Source organism: Amblyraja radiata, chromosome 27 (genome assembly GCF_010909765.2).
Source record: "Amblyraja radiata isolate CabotCenter1 chromosome 27, sAmbRad1.1.pri, whole genome shotgun sequence".
NCBI classification, from domain to species: Eukaryota; Metazoa; Chordata; class Chondrichthyes; order Rajiformes; family Rajidae; genus Amblyraja; species Amblyraja radiata.
The window spans coordinates 20,482,295-20,504,340 of NC_045982.1; the positions used below are offsets into that span (position 1 = coordinate 20,482,295).

The 22,046-nt window shown below is 41.5% G+C and overlaps 1 protein-coding gene across 4 annotated transcripts; it reads right to left on the bottom strand.

Moving 5' to 3' along the window:
• Positions 1-6,026: 6,026 nt before the first annotated feature.
• Positions 6,027-21,827, bottom strand: LOC116988560 (gap junction beta-4 protein-like). 4 transcript variants are annotated; one of them, XM_033045388.1, is made up of 2 exons: positions 21,681-21,827; positions 6,027-9,558 (listed from the first exon to the last, which is right to left on the bottom strand). In XM_033045388.1, the coding sequence occupies exon 2, from the start codon at positions 9,531-9,533 to the stop codon at positions 8,766-8,768; it is 768 nt and encodes a 255-aa protein (XP_032901279.1). In that variant the 5' UTR covers positions 9,534-9,558; positions 21,681-21,827; the 3' UTR covers positions 6,027-8,765. The 4 variants fall into 4 exon arrangements, with proteins under 4 accessions (XP_032901279.1, XP_032901281.1, XP_032901280.1 ...); XM_033045390.1 differs by having other exon boundaries at positions 6,027-9,546; positions 21,681-21,808; XM_033045389.1 differs by having other exon boundaries at positions 6,027-9,546; positions 21,567-21,808.
• Positions 21,828-22,046: the final 219 nt, after the last annotated feature.

A 22,046-nucleotide genomic window follows, 5' to 3' on the forward strand; every position in this document is an offset into this window, starting at 1 on the left:
GAAGCAGAATACTGCTGATCAGGAACAAAAACAGAACATTTCAGTACAAGTACAGCAGGTCGACAGCAGCTGTGGAAAGAGAAATAAAATAGTCTGATGAAGGGTTCCAACCCAAAACGTCACCGATTCCTTTTCTCCAGAGATGCTGCCTGACCCTCTGAGTGACTCCAGAATTTTGCGTCCATTTTGGTGTAAACCAGCATCTGCAGTTCCATCCTACATCAAAACAAAATAACTGTTTCATTAGCCAAACAGCAGTTCAATTATCATATTAGAAATCAACTAATGTAATATCCTGCAGCTTTCAAGCACCTCACTGCAGCTCCATAGTAAGGTTGAAATGGCCACCCTGGTCTTAACCTATCAGAGTTATTCCCTTTGTCCAAGCGATCCTTTCCTAACCATCTCTGCAACATGGAACCTGGAACATAGAACAGTAGAGCACAGGAACGGGCCATTCAGTCCACAATGTCAGTGTTGAACATGATGCCAGGAGAAACTCTATCAGCCTGTCTATCACCCATATCCTTCCCTTCCCTGCATATCCATGTGCTGTCCAATAGCATCCAAAGCATCATATCCACCTCCAGCACCCTGCGCTAGAGTAACTCAGTGGGTCAGGCAGCATATGTGGAGAACATGGATAGGTGACGTTTCGGGTCGTGATCCTTCTTCGGGGGGGGGGGGGGGGGGGGGGGGGGGGGGAGGAAAGCTGGAAGGGAGAGATTGTTGCAGGATAAAATGTGGCAGGTGATATGTAAATATAGGCAAGTGAGGTTTGCCTACAAACAGAAGGTGTGACACAACAGGATTGAAGAGTTATGAATTCTGAAACCAGAGGAAGGAATGGGGCTGGAGGGGAGAAATAGGTGCAACCCAAACGAATGACCATTGAATTTGCCAATTTTAGGTCAACTCTAACAACCCCACCTCCCTCTCCCCCTTCTCCCCCACAACCCCTTTCTTCCCGCCCTCCCTTCCTCCATGCTCCACGTTGACTCGCAACCAATTCCTCCCTCCCCCTACCCCTCCACCTTTCTCTACCTTCATCAGTTTCACAGTTCACAACTCCTCAATCCTATTGTTTCACATCATCTGTTTTTTTCCCCTCTGGTCTTTGTCCAATCATCTGCCAATCAACCCCCGCCCCCTCTGGTGTTCACCTATGACCTGTAATGTTTTGTCCTGCCAACCCTCTCTTCCAGCTCCACCCCCCCCCCCATCTCTCCTAAATTCATCCTGAAAAAGAGCCCCAACCTGAAATATCACCCATCATGTTCTCCAGGGATGCTGCCTGACCCACTGAGTTACTCCATAACATTGTGTCTCTTTGTTTTTAAATTACCATCCACAGTTCCTTGTTTCTACTTAACATTGAAAAGACTAAAACCATTGTTTTTTGTTCCCATTGCAATCTCTGATCTTCAGTCTTCAACTACATCCAAAAGGACCTTCTGATTTTCATCGGAAACTGAACCAGTGTTCACAACCCTCCTGCCCTATTGAGTTGATATTTGGATCCTGAACCAATGCTATTACTAACACTACCTATTTCCACTCTGTATCCTTGAGGGACTCCACCCTCAACTGGGGATCTCAACTTGGGATCTCAACTGATGTGCTGCTAAAACCCTCATCTGCCTTCATTTTTCTTACATTTGACAATCCCAATGCACATGTAGAAATGTCCTCAATTGTTTCACTCCGTGCAAACTTAAAGTTATCCACACCCTACAGTTTATTGTTAATCATACCATGTTGCACTGACTCATCTTCCTATGATTTCTCATAGTCATAAAGCACGGAAATAGGCTCCTTAGCCCAACTTGTCAATGCTGATCAAGATGCTCCATTTACACTAGTCCCATTGCCCGTGTTTGGCTCATATCTCTTTAAGCATTTGCTATTCATGTACCTATCCAAATGTATTTTAAATGCTGTTATAGTACCTGCTTTAACCATATTTTCTGGCAGCTTGCTCCATATACCCACTACCCTCTGTGTGAAAATGTTGCCCCTCAGGTTCCTATTAAATTATTCCCCTCTCACCATAACCCTATGTCCTCTGGTTCTTGATTCCCCTACTCTAGATTTAAAAAAACCCTATGCATTCATCCTATCTATTCCCCTCTTGATTTATACGTCTATAAGATAACCCATCAGCCTTTCAAACATTGCACTTATCTGTATTGATCTCCATTAACCATTTCTCAGCCCAACTGCCCAACTGATCAAGTTCCTGCAGCAATTTTTGATAACCATCTTCACTCTCTACGATGCCACCCACTTTCATGTCATTTTCAAACTTGCAATGTTGGACACAAAGTGCTGGAGTAACTCAACAGGTCAGGCAGCATCTCTGGAGAAAAATAATATGTGATGTTTCAGGTCCTTCATCAATCCTGACCCAAAACATCACCTATTCTTGTTCTCGAGAGATGCTGCCTGACCCACTGAGTTACTCCAGCATTTTGTGTCTGCAAAATCTGAGAAGTGCAAAAGAATATTAAAATATGATCCCAGGAATGAGTGGGTTAACCTCTATGATGAGCATTTCTCGGCACTGGGCCTGTACTCACAATCACAATCACAATACTACTTTATTAGTTTTGCAAAATACAAGGAATTTAATTTGCCAAGTCAGTCATACAAATAAAAAGCAACAGAACACACAAAATACATTTTAACATAAACATCCATCACAGTGACTCCTCCACATCTTTTCCCTTCTTTGCTCTCCCGTGGCCCACTCTCCCTCCCCCACATAAAACAAACCAGAGAACATTTATACAGCCTTTTAAAACACACTAAACCTTTTTTTAAAAGACGAAGAAACAGACAGACTGTTGCCATGGCTGCCAATCGCGCTGGAGTTTAGAAGAACGAGGGGGGACCTTAATGAAACATACAGAATATTGAAAGGCTTTGATATAGAGGATGCGGAGAGGATGTTTTCACTAGTGGGAGAGTCTTGGACTAGAGGTCATAGCCTCAGAATTAAAGGATGTTCTTTTAGAAAGGAGATGAGGAGAAATTTCTTTAGTCAAAGGGTGGTGAATCTGTGGAATTCTTTGCCACAGAAGCCTGTAGAGGCCAAGTCAGTTGCTATTTTTAAGGCAGAGATAGACACTGTAGATTCTTGATTAGTATGGGTGTCAGAGTTTATGGGGAGAAGGTAGGAGAATGGGTTTAGGAGGGAGAGATAGATCAGCCATGATTGAATGGTGGATTGGACTTGATGGGTCAAATGGCCTAATTCTACTACTATTTCTTATGACCTTATCAGATAAAAATGGAATGACTGAATGAGGTAGAGTTAAGTTCAAGAACACATGGCAGCATTTCCGAGAATGGGGTATAAATTATGTGATTGGGTCAGGTGTAGGATTGCAGTGGAGAAGAAGTTGTTCTTATGTCTGGACATCTGAGGTTACAAGCTCCTGTGTCACCTCCTGGAAGTTAGAAGAGAGAAAAGGGGATTGCGAGAGTGACAGTCATCCTTGATGATACTTCCAGCCTTCCTGGTGCAACGGACCGTGAAGATGAACTAGATGGAAGGAAGTGTCGAGCTTTTAATGAATTGGTCTGTGTTGACCGCACTCCGCAGGTTCAGGCTGCGTAGAGCAGAGCAGTTGTTATTCCAGTCTGGGATGTATCCTGACAGAATAGCTTCTGTAGCGCATCTGTTGAAGTATGAGAAAATCTTGTGGACGTTCCAGATCTTCTCAGATGTCTAAGAAAGTAAACATGCCTTCATTACTATACCATTGTGAAGAGACCTGGCAAGGCTGCTGGTGATACGATACGATACAATTTATTTGTCATTTGGACCCCTTGAGGTCCAAACGAAATGACGTTTCTGCAGCCATACATTACAAACAAATAGACCCAAGACACAACATAATTCACATAAACATCCATCACACTGCTGTTTGTGATGGAAGGCCAAAAAAACTTATCTCTCCACTGCACTCTCCCCCCCGATGTCAGAGTCAAAGTCAAAGCCCCCGGCGGGCGATGGCGAATTGTCCCGCGGCCATTAAAGCCACGCCGGGTGATGCAAGGTCGCACACCGGGTCCAGCTGCCGGAGCCCCCGGCGTGCGCCCGCAGAGTCCCGCGGCCACTCCAAGCCATGCGGGGCGGCGCTGCAAGGCCCCGCTCCAGGAGCTCCTCAACCCCGCAACTCGGGCGGGAGAATTCGCCGCCGCGGGAGCCCTGAAAAGCGGTCTCCCTCCAGGGACCCGCGGGCCCCCGGCGCCGCCGCCCGCCAGACCCGCAGCTGCAGCCCCCGAACCCCCGGAGGCCGAGCCGCAGCAGCGCCCACCACCGCTCCACCCGCTCCGGACCCGGCCTGCTCGGCGACGGCGAGGTGAGTAGTCGGCACCAGAGCCCCCGGTCTTCCTGTTGGAGGCCGCTCCTCGTTGCAGCCCCAACGACAACGGAGACCCGACAAAGAAAAGGTCGGGTCTCCCGTGCAGGGAGAGATTTAAAAGTTACCCCCTCCCTCCCACCCCACCCCCACCCCCCCACACACATACCCCAACAAAAAATAACAAAAACTACATAAAAACATAGACATAAAATAATAAAAACGCAGACGGACTGCAGAGGCCGCTGTTGACGAGAGTCGCGCCGCCCACATATGGATGCCTGGAGACTTGAAGCTGTTGACCATTTCTGCAGAAGCTCCATTAATGAAGACAGGGTTGTGTTAACCCCCTGGTTTCTTTAGGTCAACAAATAACTTTATGTTTTGCGGATCCAACCCCCAGCAGTTAACAAACTGAAGGATCAAGTTGGTGTTGTATTTAGTCACACAGTCATATGTGTACAGGGAATAGAACAAGGGGTTATTCACACAACCCTGAAGAGCACTGGTGTTGAGGGTTAAGGTGAAGGAAATCTTATGACCAATTATAATCAACAGAGGTTGTGTGTGAAGAAGCCCATAAGAAAGTTGTAGATGAAGGCCTCAAGGCCTAGGTCAAGTGGTTTAGAAATCAGCTTATTCAGAATTATGGTGTTAAAGACTGGGCTGTTTTTCAATGATTAGCATCATGATTTAGGTGTTTTTATTTTTTATTTTACTTTGAATAGTTTAGAGATATAGCATGGAAACATGCCCTTCGGCCCTCCGAATCCACACTGACCATCGATTACCAGTTCACACTGTTTCTGTGTTATCCCACTTTCTCATTCACCCCTACAAACTAGGGGCAATTTACAGAGGCCAATTAACTTTCATACCAGCATTTCTTTGGGATGTTATGAGAAAACCAGAGGATGCGGAGGAAACCCACGCAGTCACAGGGAGAACGTGCAAACTCCACACAGCCAATACCCAAAGTCAGGATTGAACCTGGGTTTCTGACGCTGTGAGGCAGCAGCTGTACCAGCTGCACCACAGTTCTTCGCATCTTGCACAAACCAGGTATATTTAACATGGTCCCATTTATTTGAATGGAATTTATTTGACTGAACTGTATAGTGAGGGTAAGTACAGGTGATTGTATGTTTTATAATCTTTATTTTATTCATTTTTAATGTTCTTAGTTAATGTCTATACTCAAACATAAGAAACAGGAGCAGGCCTAGTTGTAGCTTGAGAAATGTTCAACCACAGAAATACCACAGCCATGACAAAAAGTCATGGCTGTGGTATTGAGCTGGGGGATATTTGAACTCCTGGGACAACAAAACATAAAGGTGACCCTTGGAGTGGTTTTGGCAACAGGTCTGAAGAATGATGAAGTCCAGTCTCAAAGATGCTTTGTTGCACCGCGCTGATTTATAACCCAAAAGGACTGATCATTTTATTCACACCTTTAAAGCCAAGCAAGTTTAATACAATTTTAACCACAATCAATTTGCATATCTTAAATCTTTATTATGACTTTTTGCAATACAACACTTTTTAAATTAGATCATTCACTGATGCAGGAAACAAAGAACAGGCATTGCTTAGAGTATTGTTGACTCAAATTAATTTCCTGATTTTAGAAACAAGAAAAAAACTCTTTAAATATTATTTTTCAACATAAGTATACTTTATTGAACACAAATGACTCCAGCAATCTTTTTTCAATCATTACAACAACTGTACATTTATTGAAAAAATGATCTTGCTAGTTGTTTTCCCAAGTGGCAGTGCTCCTTTAATGTGCAAGGAATTAATATTGTTAGTAAAGCTTATCCGATTCTCCAAAGAATGTAACCACATATGTGTTACTCATTCACATATCCAAGTCTTTAATTAAGATATGTTCATTCATTTGACCCATGATCGGGTCTCAATAAAATTTCAATATCTCAAGACTGTGACATTGTTACATACATTCATTCACCGTCTTCTTAAGACATGAAAATGCATACTGGTTTATAAGACCCTAGGATGAAACCAACATATAATCTCCTTAGTAAAGTGAATAGCAATGTTATAATGTTAAAATATCTATTTCTGTGAATGCACATATAATGTATATCAAATATCCACATTCCACATTAAGTTATGTTGAATAGTTATTGCTGTAAATAATGCATAATTGAAAACCACAAATCACTGAAAATATTCAAACGATGAAATTAAATTCAGACTTTGGGATATCTCCATGGGGCAGACATTAGACTATGAATTATCCAGCAAGCTATAGGTAACAAATGTAAAACTGCATTGACTCCAGCTCATTGCAATTAATCCATGACAACATTTGAATTAACAATATCAACATAAAAATACAAATACATTCAAGTAGTTAACAAATACAAGAAATAAATCATGTTAAATTCATGAAGGCATTAAACAAACATGAACATGCACAAATATTTCTTGTGGCATTTCTCCACCGTTTCCATATCTTGCAACCTCTTTCCATCATGCCACCTGCTCAATCTAATCTTAAATTTTAAATGTAGATATCATGGAATCATATAGCTATGAAGCCACCAAGGGAGACCATTCTAACCCATTGAGTCCAAGCTGGCTCCTTTGTGGAGCTACACAATTGGTCTCATAGTTCTGTAAATTATTCTCTTTTCCTATGTTGACCCTAGTTACAGGTTGTAACTACTCTCTGTGCAAAATAAAAATTCTCAAGTCCTCCTTTATGCCCACAATTTAATTTCCTTATCCACAGCTATTGTGAGACAACATCTCTCAATGTACTCTCCCTGAACCAGTATTGACCTAATACATCCCCATCACTTGTGCTCTTTATCTCCTTTACTCCAAGGGGAATGACCCGAGATAAAGTTTTTGACACATCCATGTACTCATTCATGGATGTGAATTCCAGAGCTTCCAAACCTCTGTGTGAAGGACCTTCCCAGCTCAGTGAAGGTCTTTAACCGTGTTTCTAAGATTAGATATTCTTGAACCCAAGTGTGCTGCTGATAGTCTGCTTCTACCATTGACATTTCTAAATGTTCCTATAATATTGCCATCCTCAATATTGTTCTATTGAGTTATGTACTTCGTAATATTGCATTGAGTTAAGTTTAACTTCCCTTGTTAATATAGACAAACTACTGGAGTAATTCAGCGGGTCAGGCAGCATTTGTGGGACAGAGGGATGATCGGCATTTTGGGTTGTGAACATGTACCAGGACTACCGTCAATTGTTGGTGGTATGTTAACTGATCAGTTGAAAATGGTGACTGGGAATTAGTCTCCATGATCATGCTCAAGAATCTTATAAAGTGGTGGGTTATTGTGAGGGATTGTATGACATTATTGTCAAAAACAGGGTGGCACAGTGACGCAGCCTTACAGTTGCTGCCTTACAGTGCAGGAGACCCGGGTTAGATCCTGACTACGGGTGCTGTCTGTCTGGAGTTTGTGCGCTTTCCCTGAGGTAGAAATTACCACCATTTTCTACAGTAGGTATAAAGTAGTGGCCTAAATATTAATGACCACTGCAGCCAGGGTGAGTCCAGATAAAAATACGAGATGTTTAGTGGGAAAGTTAATGAGTTCAGGAGCGAGTTGCTTTGCCTTGGTTTATTTTGACTCTTGCTATGCTACACACATACAGGCTACTAGAGAGTATTCCATAATACTTGTAGTAGATGAAAAGGAGTTGTGCAATCAAGAGGAGAACCTCTTATTACAGCATAACCAGCCTATGGCCGGCTCCAGTAGTCAGGGGATACACAAAGGTGAGCTCCTTGTCAATGATAACTCACAGGATACTGATGTTGAGGGACTCAGCATCAATGGGAATATCTTTTGTTTAACATGATCGTTGTTTGGCATTTATATATTGGATCAGTTGTGATGTTCATTTAAATGGTCTTTGGTGGTAAGATCCCCCTCAAATGGTATTTCCCTTTAGTATAGCTTCATTTTCCGTCCCACTCTGTCTACTTTCTACGTTGCTTTTATTTACATACTCTGATATCGGGAGCCTGGAAGCTCTTAGCATGGGCCTATTGACGCAAACAAAGTGTGACCCATTAAATTTAATCAGATCAGATAAGCATTTGCTAATATAAAAGTGGAAAGTGAAGTATTGCTTTAGTTTGATCGAGAGAAAGAGTGGAGTTCAGATGTGTGGATCCACCTAAATTAACTCAACTTTATAGCAAAACTAGACAACCTTCACCGAGTTTGAGAGTTTGAGAGGCCATGGTTTGTTAAGCTCCATTGAGTGCCAGGTGAAGAAAATACAAAGTTCAACACTAATGTTTAATTAGTCCTGCATATTCCACTAGATAAGTATTTCTAGTGGATCTTTCATGAATTCAAGTGAAAAATGAGGCTTGGATTTTAGTTTAAAGAGTAAGGCTTACTCTCTGAGTTAAAGGCTCCGTCAGATGACTTGTCAAGTAAGACAGTTGACGTTTTTGTGGAGTGATTTGCGTGCTTTCGCCTTCCTGACACACAGCACTCGGACATGATTCTTTTACTCACGAGGTACAGAAACTCAGCAATGTTTAAAAGAACACAGATGCCTGCGGTCACAACCATGAATATAGTGAAGATCCTCTTTTCAGTGGGCCTGGCAATGTAGCAATCAACGACATTCGGGCAAGGCGGCAACTCACATTTAACAAGACGAGGCAAGTCAAAGTTTTTGTAGATTTTATGAAGGATATACAGGAACCCTACATCAATTACCGCTTTACACACAAGACTCATTATGTAAGTCCACCAGAGTCCACCTTTCTTTTTCCCTGTGTCTTGGTAGAGACTGTGACATTGTTCGCCGTGTTTCCTCTTGTTCTTCTTCTCTCTATCTTCTCTGTAAGCTACATGCATGACCACTAGCAGGGACGGAGTGGAGACAAAGATGAGCTGGAGAGCCCACAGGCGGATGTGGGAGATTGGGAAGTAGTTGTCAAAGCAGACATTTTCACAGCCAGGCTGCTTGGTGTTGCACTCAAAATCTTTTTGGTCGTCACCCCAGACCTTCTCGGCTGCCACCACATAAACCATCACTCGGAAGAGGAAGACGACGGATAGCCATATCCGACCGAATCCTGTTGAGTATTTATTCACCCCACTGAGGATGCCTTGCAGAGAACCCCAATTCATTGTTGCTGAAGGTCTTCAATAACACCTCAAAGGGAACAAAACATAATGAAACATTAATGGACATAAACAGATTTTAAAACCATATAGAAAAAGAAGTTTAAAAACAATTTTTAAAATTTTGCTTAGTTTAGAGATACAGCGTGGAAGCAGGCTCTTTGGCCCACTGCGCTAACCAGTGGTCCCTGCATACTAACACTTTCCCACATGCTAGGGGCAATTTACAATTTTCACCAAGCCATTTAGTTTACAAACCTGTACGTCTTTGGAGTGTGAGAGGAAACCGGAACTCTTGGAGAAAACCCACACAGGTCACGGGGAGAATGTACTAACTCTATACAGCCAGCACCCATGGTCAGGATTGATACCGGATCTTTGGCACTATAAGGCAGCACCTCTACCGCTGAGCCACTGACCATGGTGAAACATTAATTTTTTTGCAGACGGATTTCAGTTGCAGTGGACAGGTAACAGATTTCATTTATAGTGGATAGATCTCCCAAACTTCACCGTGAGGCCGCAGTGCCGGATGCCACCCCTTGCCGCTTCCTCAGCCGTGTCTGCAGATTCTGGCCCCTGACCCACGCACCTTTCTTGACCGCGCCTGCCACTACCGCCTGTATTGCTGCATTGAGACCTTGGAGCTTTGGAGCTTATGGCTGGTAAGGCTTTGCTTTGATATTTTAGTTTAAAAAAAGGCACCTCTGTCAATGCAGTTCTTGCTCATCCTAAATTGTATAGTTGGTCCTCTACGCATGAAATGCCATATATTACACTTGGTTATAGTGGACAATCAGCAATAATGGATATTGTTATAACTGCTATGGACCGTTATAGACATAGAAACATAAAAAATAGGTGCAGGAGTAGGCCCTTCAGCCCTTCGAGCCAGCATCGCCATTCAAAAAGGTCATGGCTGATTATCCAAAATCAGTAGCCCCGTTCTGGCTTTTTCCCCATATCCCTTGATTCCTTTTGCCCTAAGAGCTAAATCTAACTCTCTCTTGAAAACATCCAGTGAATTGGCCTCCACTGCCTTCTGTGGCAGAGAATTCCACAGATTCACAACTCTCTGGGTGAAAAGGTTTTTCCTCATCTCAGTCCTAAATTCTTATTCTTTAACTGTGATCCCTGGTTCTAGACTCCCCAACATCGGGGACATTTTTCCTGCATTTACCCTGTCCAAACCTCTAAGAATTTTTATATGCTTCTATAAGATACCCTCTCATCCTTCTAAATTCCAGTGAATACAAGCCCAGTCGACCCATTGTTTCATTATAAGTCAGTCCTGCCATCCCGGGAATTAACCTGGTGAACCTACGCTGCACTTCCCCAATAGCAATAATGTCCTTCCTCAAATTAGGAGACCAAAATTGCACACAATACTACAGGTGCGGTCTCACCAGGGACCTGTACAACTGCAGCAGGACCTCCGTGCTCCTAAACTCAAATCCTTCCGCAATGAAGGCCAACATGCCACTAGCATTTTTCATTGCCTGCTGTACCTGCATGCTTACTTTCAGTGACTGATGTACAAGCACACCCAGGTCTCGTTGCACCTCCCCTTCTCCTAATCTGACACCATTCAAATAATAATCTGCTTTCATGTTCTTGCCACCAAAGTGGATAACCTCACCTTTATCCACATTATACTGCATCTACCATGCCCACTCACCCAACCTATCCAAGTCACCCTGCAGCCTAAAAGCATCCTCCTCGCAGCTCACACTGCCACCCAGCTTTGTGTTATCTGCAAACTTAGAGATGTTACATTTAATTCCTTCGTCTAAATCATTAATGTACGTTGTAAACAACTGGGATCCCAGCACCGAGCCTTATGGCATCCCACTGGTCACTGTCTGCCATTCTGTTAATTCCTACTCTTTGCTTCCTGTCCACCGACCAGTTCTCTATCCAGGTCACTACCATACCCCCAGTACCATGTACTTTAATTTTGCACACTAGTGTGGGGGCTTGGCAAAGGTTTTTTGTGTGGGGCCTTGTCAAAGGATTTTTGAAAGTTCAGATACACCACATCCATCTCCCTTATCCATTCTACTTGTTATATCCTCAAAAAATCCCAAAAGATTAGTCAAACATGATTTCCCCTTCATAAATCCATGCTGACTTTAACCGATCCCATCACTGCTTTCCAAATGCGTAGCTATAACATCTTTAATTATCGACTCCAGCATCCTCCCCACTACCAATGTAAGGTTAGCTGGACCATTATAATGAGGGTTTACTGTGCATCAACATATTTCTATATTTATTCAGTAATCAGATACTGGCTTTGTTTCCCAAGGAATACATCAATAAGTGGGTGGTTGAGTATTTAGTAGGGAAACATTGGAAAAACTAAGTTGCATTTTGAAATACTTTTCTTCTCCAAGACCTTTTCTCTATTTGAAGAGTTTCCTTTTTCCTGGTTTCAGTAACCGTTCTTAGAAGTCTAGTCATACCAAGAAATAGTGATTAACAATCAGACGGTCGATCATTAGTGGGAAGCAACTGCAGATGCTGGTTTACACCAAAGATAGACACAAAATGCTGGTGTAACAGGCAGCATCGATTTTGATATTAGGCACAGCCCTGAGTCAGTTACCAACTTGCTTTCACTACCTCTTTGGGAGTCGTATGTGAATTATGAGAAATCACCGGTGCAGAACAGCTGGAGAGTTGTGAAAGATGCAGGAATTCAATCAAACAGAAAAACAATAATAGCACCCAGAATTATTGGAAAGCAAACTGTTGGAAAACCCCAATCTCTTACGTATATAAAAAAGCAAAAATATACCAAAAGATACCCTACCAAAGTGTGGAGATGGGAAACACCTTTTAACACCTTTTACATATTTGCCTCTCCGTTTACAAATATGCCAGGGCTCGAGGGTTTGAGCTGTACGGAGAGGTTGAGGAGGCTGGGACTCTATTCCTTGGAGTGCAGGAGGATGAGGGATGATCTTATAGAGATGTATAAAATCATGATTGGAATAGATTGGGTAAACGCACAGTCTCTTGCCCAGAGTAGGGGAATCGAGAACCAGAACACATAGGTTTAAGGTGAAGGGGGAAAGATTGAATTGGAATCTAAGGGGTAACATTTTCACACAAAGGGTGGTGGGTGTATGGAACGAGTTGCCAGAGGAGGTAGTTGAGACAGGAACTATTGAAATGTTTAAGAAATGATTAGACAGGTACGTGGATAGGACAGGTTTAGAGGGATATGGGCCAACTGCAGGCAGATAGACTAATGTAGATGGGACATGTTGGTTGGGGTGGGCTAGTTGGGCCAAAGGGCCTATTTCCATGCTGTATGGCTCTATGACTCTTTGACTATACAATATATTTAGATAATCAGTTGCCATCCATGGTCACCCTGCAGTCATGTTTCTGTAATGTCAATTATATTGTATGCATTTACATCTATTTGTGCTGTCAATTCATTTACATTTTTACGAATGCTTTGCAATTTCAGATATAGCGCCTCGAAATTTGTGTTGTTAACATTTTTTTGACATTGTCATGTCGAGTTATTATGGGCCTGCTTGTCTTGTTACCTTTTTTTGTTCAAAATTGTAAGTACACTTTTTAATTTGAACTGTCTTTTCCTTACACAATTTAGTTATTACAACCCCGACCATTTTGCTGCACTGCTTCCATGTTTTTCGTACCCTTTAGCATTCATGATTGTTCCATCAGTACTTCCTCTCCTCTTTGCCGACCCGGCCCCCATTTATTTTAAAACCTCTTTATTCAATTAGCTAGTTCCATAATAGTTCGGGCACAGCCACCCCACTGGATCATCGCTCACCTTCCCAGGTTTGCTGGGAAGAACTTTTGTAATTTAAAAGATTAAACCTCTTAGAATAAATATCTTGATTAAAAGCTTAGTTTAATCTATGGCAGAATTAACAAAGAACAAAGGGAGCCAGAGTTTTATGGAATTACGTTCAGTAGAATAAGGAACAAAACCTTTAGAAAAATACATTAATGATTATATGAAAAGTCAATTTGATCATCAGAATGAGTGGCATTTTAATTCTGGTCTTTTTCGCTTTAGAACATAATATTGACTGATTAACTTGGGTGAATGCAATCACTAATCGAATTGTAAGGTGTAAGAGTAGCCAGGTTGGTTGCATAGGTTTAGTCCTTATGTTTACAAATTAAAAATTGATATTACTATGGTATAATGCATATATAAGTAAATAGAATGGTACGTCCTGTACTAATAGTGGTGATATATAAATGTATCGTGTTTGCAAATTTTATGAATAAAGTTTGGGTCAGGAAAAAGAATAAATGTATTGCCAAAATTATTTCCAGAATAAATTGAAAGCTGAATAATTTTCCTCTAAAAAATGAGAAGACAGATAGTTGATTTTCAGATCATCTTTGAGTTTACAAGAAGCTTTCATACTCATGGGGACATTCTCACATATGCGGATGTGTGAGACTAGGAGGCCTAACTATGATGGTCATCAATAAATCAAATAAAGGAAGCAGGGGAATGTTCATTACCTAATGACTGGAAGAATGGAAAAGTTGAGATAAATTGCATTGATAAACCTTGAGAAGGATGATCATTATTTTTCATTTATTTGTTCATAAGATGTGATTGTCACTGGGAATGACAATATTTATTGACCATCTCTGGACTGATGAGGAAGTATGGAGTAGCAACATTGGTGACTCCAGAGTCACACACAAACCAAGGAATCTGGAGGAACGTGTAGGAACGTGCTGCATGAAACCTGTGTGTGCTTCTAAGTACAAAGATTGCAGCAAATTCTCCTGGTGGTCCCAGCACACACAATTCCAAGAGACCACAAGGACAACATGCCAAGGTCACATTTTGATAATCTCTAAAATATATTAATAAACTAAATGAGTGATTAGCTGATGATTCAACATTATTTGCCATATTTTGATTTATAAATTTGGTTTGGTATATTTAGTTTGTGTTGACTTTTGTATTTCTTTATAGAGAAGTGAACAGCTTTGATGGGCATCTACAGAGTGAAGGCAGGTGACCATGCAGGTAACCTGCGGCTGTTGAATGTGTAATCAGCAGTGAGATGAGAAGGAAGCACGATAGCCAGTGTGCAGAGCCCAGAATGTCAGCGTTAACTCGCAATCATTGTTGTATAGTCTCAATAATATGAAATTCTGACTTGGGCAATACATGTCAGTGTGTCTACTGGACCCCAGAGTGGAACCGATTTGGCCTCAATGGCACCTGTGAGATGTCTGCTAGCTTATATAAATTAACTTGCAAGTTACTGTACTATAACTGGATTCAAGCCACGAATGAACCAGGAGGCTAACAAATTCCATCCTTCCCCATCCCAACAGGTAGTAACCCTGTTAAAGTGCTCGCTGCGCACTGGGGCAGAATAAATTGTGTTACAGAACTGTTATGCTGCTGCAAGTACGAATTCCATTGTTTTGTTGGGTGACACGGTGGCCCAGCGGTAGAGCTGCTGCCTTACAATGCCAGAGATCCGGGTTCAATTCTTACTACGGCTGCCTTCTGTACAGAGTTTTGTACGTTCTCCCCGTGGCTGCAAGGGTTTTCTCCAGGTGCTCCAGTTTCCTCCTACACTCCAAAGATGTACAGGTTTGTAGGTTAATTGGCTTCGGTAAAAATTGTAAATTGTTCCCTGTGTGTAGGATAGTGTTAGTTGACAGGGTGATCGCTGATCAGCACGGACTCAATGGGCCGAAGGGCCTGTTTCCGCACTGTATTGCTAGACTAATTAAACACTTTTGACTTTCGACACTCAACTCCTGAAATTCTCGTGCATGGATAAGACCATCAGTTAGTAATGCAATCATTTGGGTATCAGTTTTTAACTTTCAGAATCTGAATGTAAATATCTCCAATTTAAAAGTTAGCTAAATATTTCTATTGTCCCAACATGCAGTTTCTTGGCTGGAATAAACAGCTTATCCACAGGAATTTAGTCAGTATCTGAGGAGCATGTCAAGTCCTGTTATGCATTGGCATGTCTTGTTCTGGTTCCTGACTGTCTCCCAAAACTCACTATCTTTCTGTTTTCCAAAATTCCTGGTTGACTCACGGGTTTTCAGCCAGACACCATGATTTTCTATGCCTACAGCTATATAAGATGCAGCTGGTCCTCCATGCTCAGGCATACTTGGAAGCAAATGTTACTGGGATTTCTACCAAAGACAGACACAAAGTGGTGGAGTAACCCCTGCATTCTCTCTCTCTCCATCCCTCCCCCACCCAAGTCGCACCAGCTTCTCATTCTCACCTAGCAAACAACTAACAATGGCCTGTTTCCTTTATCTCCACTACTTTTTTTGCATATCTTTCATTCATTTGTTCTATATCTCTCTACATCACTATCTATATATCTCGTTTCCCTTTCCCTTGAAGGTTACTTGAAGTTACTCAGCGGGTTAGGCAGCATCTGCAGAGAAAAAGGGTAGGTGACGTTTCATGTCGGGACTATCCTTTTTCTCCAGAGATGCTGCCTCACTCGCTGAGTTACTCCACCACTTTGTGTCTATCTTTGGTATAAACCAGCATCAGCAGTTCTTTGCTTCTATTTACTGGGATATCTACTTGGTACTCAGTGGATCTGCAGATAATTCTGTCCATTTGAAGACCATTTTAACGGTTTTGAATTTAGACTGTGGGAACTTCTGCTTGCAACCAACAGCTTGTATTTCACTATACATTCACTATAGAATTCACCTTTTTCTAATATAATAAAAGGATGTTACATGTAATGTTAAGGCACAATCAGATTACCTTATAAAAATAAAAGAATATTAAAAAATGAGAAAGGAATAGGCTACTAAACCCTCAAGCCTGCCCTGCATTCAATACAATATTCAAGAGAGGCAAGAGTGAACTTGCATCACTGGAAAATGGCACTTAGTTTAGAGATACAGCACGGAACATGCCCTTCGGCCTACAGGGTCCGCGCCGACCAGCGATCCCCGCACATTAACACTATCCTACACCCACTAGGGACAATTTCTACATTTACCAAGCCAATTAACCTACAAACCTGTACGTCTTTGTAGTGTGGGAGGAAACCGAAGATCTCGGAGAAAACCCACGTATGTCACGGGGAGAACGTACAAATTCCGTACAGACAGCACCCATAATCGGGATTGAACCCGGGTCTCCGGCGCTGCATTCGCTGTAAGGCAGCAATTCTACCGCTGTGCGACCATGAATGTGACTTGGAAGTAGTAGAGGGGAACAAAGAAATGGCGGATGAACTGAATAAGTTTTTTGCATCAGTCTTCACAGTAGAAGACACCAGCAATGTGCCAGAAATTCAGGGGCAGAAGTGAATGCAGTCGTTATTATTGTGGAGAAGGTCTGAAGGTGTATAATGGGCCTGTCCCACTTAGGTGATTTTTTCGGCAACTGCTGGCAACTGTCATAGTCGTAATAGGTCACCGAAAAACCGGCGACTGGGCCCCCCTACAACAATGTCTACAACAACCTACCACCCAGCCGACGTCAAGCTACGGCAAGCTACCGACAACCAGCAACCCATTAGGACGTCCACCTATGACCACACCTACGACAACCTCCGTCCACCCACGACAAACTGCGACAAGGTAAGACAATTCAGTCGCCGGTACCTGTCGCCGGTTGACGTAGGTTGACGATGGTAGTTGCCAATCGAATTGACCGAAGTCAGCACCAGCGACAACCAACGTCACCTGGCAACAACCTACGTCATCCTGGCGATAACCTACGACAGCACCTACGTCACGGTCATTGGCAACAAGCCCACTGTCGCCGACTGTCACCAAAAAGTTTTGAACATTTCAAAATCCAGCGGCGACCAGATAAACGCTACGACTCTTTGGGCGACTTGAGGAGACTACTCACGACCATACAGGCGTCACCCCGCGACCATGTGGTGACTGCCTAGTCGCCTGTAGTCACCTAAAAATTTGCCTAAGTGGTACAGGGGCATAAGTCACCTGGACCAGATGGACTATAGGCCATGGTTTGAAAGAGGTAGCTGTTGAGATTGTGGAGGCATTGTAGCGATCTTTCAAGAAGACTCGAAAATTGTGAATGCAACTCCACTGTTCAAGAAGGGAGTGAGGAAAAAGAAAGGAAATTACAACCCAGTTAGTGTGACTTCAATGATTGGTAACATTTCGAGTCCATTATCATGGATGAGGTTTTGGGGTACTGGGCAAACATGGAACACTAAAGAATGAGTTTAGCAGCCACTAAGAGTAAAACAAAGATATCTCTGTGGGGTTCCTTTAATTGGCTTTGCTGATTTACTGGGGTTTGCTCTTTGTTTTATTGTAAGTGAAAACCATAGCCTGTTGTTAACATGTCTGACAACCATTTCCTGTTGATGCAATTCAAAGGGGCCTCCCTGTCATTAGATGTTCTCCAAGTGTGCAAGTGGCATCTAGGCTCTGGTGAATTGCACCCAAAGGTTTAGTTTAGTTTAGTGATACAGCACGGAAATAGGCCCTTTGGCCCACCAAGTTTGTGCTGACCAGCGATCCCTGCACTGTAACATAATTCTACACATTACAATTCTACACAATATTTACCAAAAGCTAACTAACCTACAAATCTGCACGTCTTTGGAATGTGGGATGAAATCGGAGCACCCGGTGCTTATAGAGCACGAAGAGCCAAATGATTATCATTGAATCACTGATAGATACCATAGGGAAAAGGCCCTATGGTCCACGTTGATCATTGATCTCCTGTTCATTCGATTTCAATATTATCCAAACTTTTTAATCACACACTCACACACTAGGAACAACTTATAGAGGCCGATTAACCTGCAAACCCGCATGTCTTTCTGGTGTGGGAGGTCATAACCTCAGAATTATAGGATGTTATTTTTGGAAGGAGATGAGAAGGAATTTCTTTAATCAACCCAACTTAAATGAGCCAACAGCCCGGTTATAGACTGTGGGAGTATATAACGATAGTGATAGGAAAGGGAGTTGTATAATGTGCAGATCTGGCTTTCCATCTGCAAATTAAGCTTTGTATCGTGGAGTACTTCCTACCCTCTTTTGAAAAGAGATACTGGAATCACCACCAAGAACACTTGTCGAGTTTGTCCATTATGGTCATAATAATTCTATGATTCTGTTGTTTTGTAAAATCACATTGATCACATTGCTTCTAAAATGAATCATCTGCTACTCTGTTGCCATAGATTTAAGCAATACAGATTTTCATCACTGCTGCTAAACATATCCTGTGGATTCTCCCTGACTTGTCAAGTCAATGAAAAGGAGAAGATAGATTCAAATCTGTACTCATAAGAGCAGTTCTCATAATATTTTCCACATAGCAGTGTCTATTGTAAACAGTTTTAAGATCTAATATCTACCCATTCAAATATATTCTCACATGTAAATATATGACCCTTCCAATTCATGGGAACCTACACTTTATGGTGTTTTGAGTGATTCTGGCATTTTTAAGGACACATGATCCATTTAACCAAGAGAAGAAGGGAACATTGCAAGAAGCATTATACCTTGATGTGGAGGGTAACTATAGATTAACGAAAGAAGGTCAGCATAAGAAAGCTAGAAAAAGTGGAATTAGAGATGGGGAAATAAACTGGATATCTGATGATTTACATCTTCCTGCGGAAATAACATCCATTTTGAGTTTGCAAGATCCTCCTTAAATAGACAGCTCAGAGTCTGATGATGCCTCAGACCTGGTGTGTCATCTTAATTATAGAGGAAGAATGGATGACTTTCAGAGCAGGCCAAAGGGCAAATGTTGCCCAAAAGACAATAAAACAATTTTTTTGTCTTACTGCTTCCTGGAAAAAGTGGTATTGCTAGGCTCACAGGAAGACCCATGGCTAATTTACCCTGACCTGCTTCAAAATCACCTTTTCTCCTTACCAGTCATCTAACTATCCAGTAGAAATATCTGCTTCCATCCCAAGCGGTTATTTCTGTTAGGTTTGGATGGGAATCGGGGATCAAACATAAGGAGAGTTGAGAAGTTAACATCTCTTTCAGACCTTGACATGTGAGCATATTGCATTCCCAAGCCCCTCTTACAGAGAATAACCCAACCTATGCAAAATTGGGTCATATAATCTATGCCCTTGTGACTTTTCTCAACAAATTCGCCTAAATTGTGGTCTTTGATTGAACATTTTCAAGGCATCATCTCTTTTGGAGCTCAAAACATGAAAAAATGAAAAAGTAAATATCATGTGAGATTCCTGTACTTTAAGGGGGATGTTTTTTTCTGGGCAAGTCAAGTTGAGCCTATTGTCATATGCGCAAGTATGGTGAGGGGGAGGTCCAGTGAAAACCTTGCCTGGAGCAACATCACAGGAACATAATCATAGACAACACACACAAACATAAATTGTACATAATATACACATCAATCTGCAAGAGAGTGAAAAGAAAACACTGTGCAAAAGATTAAGATATTAGTGCAATACACAATTATAAAACTAGTTCATGATAGTGCAAGAGATGATCTGTAGTGATGCAGAAATAATTTTTATTTGTAAAATGTCTGACAGAAACCATATTCAAGCAGGCACACATCAAAAATAGATACAGAGATGAATCTCTTCCAGGCAGAGTGTACATCTCCAACGATGCAGTATTGATTGTGTAAAACCATCAATCTTTCAGCATCAAGCCTTACTTAACAGATTGTGGTATTGTCATTTTATTCAGGAATTAAAGTTCTCTGTTAAATGAACCCACACACCTTGTAGGCCAACAATGTGGACATTTTATGGACACTTACACACACGTGTTTATATTTTTTTATAATCTGGCATGATCTGAAAATGGAATGGAAATGCACTCAAGGGCAGACATTCCCCAAAGACAAGGTTTAATTTAAATGCAGTCAGCAATGCGTCTTGTTCACTTTCAAACTGACATGGTCACAAAAGGAGGCTATCATCACTCAAATTACCAAGAGCAGCTGGCAAACTAGATAAAACTATCTAAAAATGCAATAAATTGGGAAGAAAATTAGCTTCTCACTTCTTTGTTCTGTCCCTATATTAAAAAAATACTAAATCACAATTCCTCCTTTCATGAATGCTTTACTTTTGAAAAATCTGCTTATTTACTATCCGTGAGTAATTTTAAGGGCAGACAAGACAACGTATTATCCATGATACATGATAGCAGAACAGGCTCCAAGGGCATGTTTCTGCAGTTTGTTCTATTCTTTGTTCTTCTGTTTGTGGTGCATTTGCATCTTCTCTTTATTTTAGTAGTAGACAAAGTAAAACAAAAATATCCCTTAACTACTTTTATGATAAGCTGCTTCAGTTAAACAGAATCCAAATACTCCTTTTCCAGTCTGATCGGGAGAATGCATAGTTTGACCAGGGGCTGGAGAAGAAATGGATCATAAATGATGTACAGGTTTGGGCATATGGATGACATGATAGGTTGCTCTGCAGAAAAATCTTTCAAGGGTGAAGCAAGTTACTTCATATGTTGGGAAAGTATTTTTTTTGTGGAAGAACAAGACCGCCATGGGATTTAATCGGTAATTCGAATGACATGACTCTAAATTCAGTCAAAGAACTGCTTCATTGACGGCAGTTCATTCCAACAACGTTATAATACTTAGTTAGGCTCTGCTACCCATCTTCACAAAAGTAGTTAACATTTGCAACCTGAATGAATTAAATATTTAAAATGTCTGGCTTTTATAAATCCATCACTTTCCATAAACGTTATTTAGAGATCAAATATGCATCAGCATTTCTCATATTCTTAGTTGATCCATCAGATGCAGACATACATTTATAGGAAAGGAATAGCATGGATGTGTTTACATGTCCCTGCTCCCATGAAATCCAGTTTTCCATAACGTCTTACAAAAGAAACAATTCTAAGTCATAAACATATGCGCTGAATTCTGTGTTCTAATTCATTCCTGGGCACTTCTTAAAATTAATAATCAAAGTTCAAGCAGTTTATATCCATCTGGCCAAAGAAAAAAAATCACAGTAAATTTTATTTTACCTTTCATCAACACCTCAAAGCCCGTTCTCGATCTGAAAGCTCTTATTGTAACATTCACTATGATGTCCTTTGCATTCTGCTCTAGTTTAACACATAATGCAGTTTTTCACATACCTGCAAAGATAAAAATCAGCATATGTTTTCCAGCAATTTGCTTGATAGTCTGTCACAATTTAAACTCATCTGTCTGTGTTTCTATCTGAGAAGGAACCTGCCTTACATTTGTCCTGGCATGATATCCTGGGTGGGGCGAGTTTTAGAAATGAGAGCATTCCTTCATGAATAGGGGTAGTGGGAACATGTTCAACCCACTCTGCCTCCGCTCAGGTGTCAAAAAAGTCAATCCAATATTACTCACTAAGCTGCAATACACAGATGATACTTATCTTTATTTAATTTCTGACTTTCACACCATTGTTAACTCAATCTATAACATCGTAAGCAAGTGGCCGATTCGGGAAATCCAAGAGAGTGTGTGTT

Bases quoted from the DNA above. Each gene is read 5' to 3' on its own strand.
- LOC116988560 (XM_033045388.1), bottom strand. From the start codon at position 9,533: ATGAATTGGGGTTCTCTGCAAGGCATCCTCAGTGGGGTGAATAAATAC.